This window comes from Camelina sativa, chromosome 12, assembly GCF_000633955.1.
Source record: "Camelina sativa cultivar DH55 chromosome 12, Cs, whole genome shotgun sequence".
NCBI lineage: Eukaryota > Viridiplantae > Streptophyta > Magnoliopsida > Brassicales > Brassicaceae > Camelina > Camelina sativa.
In genome coordinates, this window is record NC_025696.1 from 24,083,559 (window position 1) to 24,088,938 (window position 5,380).

Below are 5,380 nucleotides of genomic sequence, written 5' to 3' on the forward strand. Positions count from 1 at the left end.
GAATGTAGGAATTTGACTAATGGGCCGGCCAATTGTACCCCAATGGTTGACAAAAAAAAATTTGAAATCGATGAAACAATTACTTAAAAATATACAATATTATTTGGAATTTCTCTTATATTTTCTAAAAAAACACTTTTGTCCTTAATTAATAACTAAAACTTCAGAAAACAAAAATAATTCCGACTAGTTAATTTCTACAAATACTTTAATTAGGAGGTAGAAATTAAATAATATCAAATCCTACTATATTAATTGATAAGTACAAATATGAAACTAACCTTAAAATGTGTAAAAAATTACATTCAATTGCCATTAGAAAAATTTAATTAAGATTAATTAATTAAATAAATAAATATAATTGACTAAAAAATAAAAACACTGACAGATCAAATATAAAAAAATCTAGAAAATTAAAAGAAATCTATTCAAATCAAAACTAATTTGTACTTGAAAAAAAAAAACTAACTGCAAAGATTTTTTAAAAATACAGATATATTTTTTTCAAGTAGAGTTTATTTTCTTCTTTAATTTTACATTGTCATGCCATTGATTTTAAATAATTCTTAGTTAAAAAAATATTTTCTTTCTCTAATAAATTATGGACGAAAATTACAAATTTTTTTTTTTTTTTAAATATAAACAAATCAGAATTTAAAAAACTAAGATTTTATATCCAAGTAGTCAATATAATTATTTTTAATAACTAGATTTCAAAGATTTTGTTAAAATTTCAAATTATGATTCTCCTATCATCTTTATTTTATTTTATTTACAAATTGTTTGGAATTTTCATATAATACTTATGATTAATAAAATGCAGATTTTTTTCTACATATGTTGTGATTTGAATTTTAAAAAACAAAGATATATTACTCAATCTATGAAAATAAAATGTGTTTTAATTTTCACATTGGCGGGTTGGTAAAACTAAATTTATATAGCTAATAAATTAATAAATTTTATTTGTTAATACATATTTCACAAAATAATGATGCAAATACGACAAACAAACAATATAAAACTGTAATATACATCAAAAATAATTAGTATTTCAAAAAACATATATAGATTTACAGATCAATTAAAAATAAATATTTTCTCAAACAAAATATTTTTTAAAAAATATATATAATAATAACTTTTATTATTCTATTATAATTTTGTTTTTAAATGTTGATCCGTGCTTAAAGCACGGGACATTTCCTAGTTTAACAGTATTTTAGCCGTAATTAGTTATTCAAATTTCTAAAAAGTTACAAAGGGAGAAAAAAAATTGTTAATGAATTCAGTAAACCTAGTTAACCAGAATCAACCTTAAGCTAAACATGCACTTGTTTGGGGTTTGGTGACTACTGATTAGTAAATGATCAAAAAGGTATTGAAGTGGTTTACTACTAGAATTGAGATTCAATGCTTTGGGGGAGCAGACTTGACGCTTAGGTTGCCCCGTGGGAGTTCTAGATCTCTTGTGTGGAGGGACAAGGGGATGATAGTTATTACAAGACACTAACTAATGTCTCTTCTCGGACAACGTTTCTATCTTTGTCTTTTTCTCCCCCAAGAGCTTAATCTCTTACTAGGTTCAACATAACGAGCTTCACGTGTTTCTAACCGAATCCAAAATAAATAAATAAAAAACTATGCAAGTACAAGAGCACTGTTTGATCTGAAACAAATTGAAGTCGATGGAACTGATGAAACCAGAGTAACCCACATGCAGTATACTAGTATAGATTAGCCAAACTTTTCTGAAGGAAGAGTGACAAGTAAAAAGCAGAATGACATTTGCCTACATTTTATACTAAGGTTAATACAGAAAGAAGGAAATATAGTAATGTAAAAAACAAACAACAAGTCAGACTATGTTTGATTCTTCAACATTTGCTAATACAACAGCTCCAATGAACAAACAGAGGCTTGCCTGTATATATAGTTCCTGACATAATAATAATAATCCACAAATCTTTTGGATATAGAGTTTGGTTTCTACACTGAGTCAAAAACCGTTAACATTGATGATATAAAAGCTCTTACTCTTCTTGTCTCTCTCTTGCAGCGACAGTGAATGATAATCAATCAGTTCCTGCTTCAGTGTGAAAGCAACTCCTCTGGTATAGCAGCTGGGTCCAAGTCCCAACAGTTTCCGGGCACACCACTAGTTTCTTCTTTAAGAAACCAAGATGGCACTTGATGAGAAAACCGCAGCATCTCTCTCCTCGGTATCCACTTTCTGCTCTCCTCCTTATCTCTCCTGCAATACACGGTTTTGTAACCTTCTACCTTCACGAGCGGGGCGATGCAAACCCCAAACTGTTCAGAATATTCATCAAGAATCTCAACCATTTCGTACTGGTGCCTCACTTCGTCTGGAGTTGAGTTGTTCCAGTTTGGTGACCAGTTCTTGTACACAGCCCAAATATCTCCGGTTTTGGGGAATATCCTAACACAGCCGCCTCTTCCTGTTTTCTTGCCTTTTAAGAGATGGGAAAATATGTTAACATGGTCAACTATGTCAGTGTTTCGTATCCTGAAATGTCCACATGACTTTGTGAACCCGTACTGCACCCATTTCATTGTACCAAACTCAATGTCAGTTTTGGAGCTCAAGTAGGCTATGTCAATCTTAAAAGGTTGCACAGAGAGTACTTCCCGGACCATGCAATATAAGCGTGGCATACCATCATCTTCATCATAAATTGCCCATATTTGCCTAGCCTCAAAGCACTCCTCTGCTCTGTTTTTATCAAAGTCATGGAAGTCGGAGTCTGGAACTGTTATTGGCCCGTTTATTTTCCGAGCAGATTGATGACTAGAGGAAACTGTTTTTCCTATTCTGGATACATCATCCCCTACCTTGGAGGAGGCACTTATTTGATCAAGGGGAGCCGCGTCCTCAGTAGCCGCCGCTGCCTCTGAAGCCAATCTCATAATCTCCAGTCTTTGCTTAATATCTGTTTTAGCTTTGTTAATCAATAGCTTCCGCGCATCCAATCCTGTTGCAGAAGACCACCGTCGCATTGAACCATAACTTTGCCCAGGATGTTTAAACTCATGTTCCATGTTTGCATCCGAATTTGTTGCTTTTGATTCTGGATTAGATTTTGTAATGTTCTCAAAAGATCCATTACCAGATGACCCCAAACCAATATTCCTCTTCTTCTCAGGTCTGCTGGCCTTAATAACTGAAGGATCAGCAGACCAATTGGCTGGGCTTGGATATATCAGCTCAGAGGCCATGCTTTTCATCGAGTTCGTCCTGTTAGGGCCTTCTTTAACTTTTTTTCTTCCCCTACAGGCTACCCCATTGGTGGGCTTATAAGGATATCCATTGGATACTGACGACAAGCGGTTTGACTCCAGATTCCCAGGAGGTGTTCCCACATATGAGCTCCAGTCATATGACTCATTTGTAACATATTCATATCCATGTGCAGGATACTGTCCTAAGAAATACGTAGAATTGGTAGGCATGCGTGAAACAGCATCATAGCCATGACCTCCATAGCCATTATTTGTTGTATGAGATGGAGCTGCATATTGAATTGATGCACTAACAGGAGCCGGCCCAGTCTCCACAGCAATAAATGCTCCTCGGCAGTTCTTACATGACAGCCTCTTATTCACATACTTCCGCAGATACTCGTATTGCACTTTGCAAGAGGTGCATACAGTCCAGAAAGTATCAAGTCTTTCTGAAACTGGTGGACAACAATCGAATCCTGCGGGTGAGGGGGCATACTCTGTAGTGTTCTTCTGGACCACCATGGAATCGATGACTTTCTTTCTTTTGTAATAAAAAGTGCTTTTCTTAAACTCAGCTGACAGGAAACTCCAAGCTTCAGAGATGATCTGAAAAGCCCCGTTAGCTCCAAGGCATTTGTTCTTGTCGGGATGGAGCAATACAGCCATCTTCTTGTACTGTTTCTTCACTTCTCTTTTTCCAGCTGATGGTTTTAGTCCGAGAACTGCATAGTAATCAATCTCCCCACTGCGCCTACTCTGAGAAGCCAAATAAACTTCGTACGTCGTGAGCATTTGAGACAAACCCTCCAAATCTGGAAACAGTGACTTGGCCCTCAACGCATAACTCCTTGCCCCTGCGAAATCCTTATCAGCAAATCTTCTCTCAGCAATATGCTTCGCTTTAAGAGCCTCTTCTCTGTATGCTTCCATGTAGAATCAAAACTCAATTTCACCACCAACAGTTCTGAAAAAGGAAACTAAGACCGTTCTGGGCAGCTAAATCGCACGAAATTGTCCATTTACACGCACCATATATACCATTATCTGCAAACAACATTTCACCAGAGTAATATTAATATCTTCGGTTCACTCACTACAACATAACCCAATACTTAAACCAAAGAGCTCAAACCCCAACATTATTATGACAACCATCAGAAAACAAGAACCCATCCCAGTCACTAAAAAGATCACATCTTTGCTCAACATAGAATTCGAGATCAGTCTCAAGCTTAAAAAAAAAAAACCCACTTCTCTACGGCTAGCTCTGATACAATAACAAAAAAACCCTCGAGTAGATTTGGGCATCTAAAAAAAGCCTCATCTTGAAGTCAAAGTAGCTTAAAAAACTCTCCTTTTGTTTTCAGTTGAAACAGGTACATCCTCAAATGTAAGCTATTAACTTCAACACAAAACCTTCAAGTAAAGATTTTTACATTAAAAGCCCTTTTTACTTTAGATTCGCTAAAATTTCTCAACACACGACAAAATCAAATTCATCTTAAAAGAGCGAGAGAGAGAGAGAGAGATACAAGAAGCGATCTTACTGGGTAAAAGTGGGTAACAACAATGCTGGCGAATTCTTCTTCCAGAGCTCAAGAACAGATCAAGCTCTTGCAAAAAGAGAGATTTGTTGTGGATCTAACAAACTAAAAATTAGGGTTTCAGATGAAGTGAAGAGGTTTCTTCGATTGACATACACATCGCGGAATGGAATTTGCCGGCGAAAAACTCGAGAACCTTTTTTTTGCCGTCGATCGGAGAAATCGAAAATTTAGGGGAAAATTAACGATAAAAAAAATAAAAATTGGATTTTTATGTTTTTGGGTTTTTTATTTTTGATATATTTTGGTTTTAAGTAATTTTATTCACCAGTGAAAGTAAACGATGCTAATTTGCTAATAGTACTACTTCATGCTATCGTGCACTGTAATGAGCAGTGCGCATATTTATATACACAATTTATTAAAATTTTGTTTTAAATCATATATCTAATATTTCGTTTCTTCATATAAAAATTCTTAATGAAAGAAAAGGAGGCAAAACTTGAAAACATGAAAAAATAGTCTCCCGCCAATGTCCACACAAATTTGCGCCAACATGATTTTAAAGCATATGTAGGATCAGTTATATG

At 34.9% G+C, this 5,380-nt stretch overlaps 1 protein-coding gene across 1 annotated transcript; it reads right to left on the minus strand.

The window, feature by feature from the left end:
- LOC104732554 lies at positions 1,817-5,136 on the minus strand. The gene is made up of 2 exons (XM_010452117.2): positions 4,794-5,136; positions 1,817-4,290 (listed from the first exon to the last, which is right to left on the minus strand). Exon 2 carries the CDS (start codon positions 4,174-4,176, stop codon positions 2,092-2,094), a length of 2,085 nt encoding a protein of 694 aa, XP_010450419.1. The 5' UTR covers positions 4,177-4,290; positions 4,794-5,136; the 3' UTR covers positions 1,817-2,091.

Bases quoted from the DNA above. Each gene is read 5' to 3' on its own strand.
- LOC104732554 (XM_010452117.2), bottom strand. From the start codon at position 4,176: ATGGAAGCATACAGAGAAGAGGCTCTTAAAGCGAAGCATATTGCTGAG.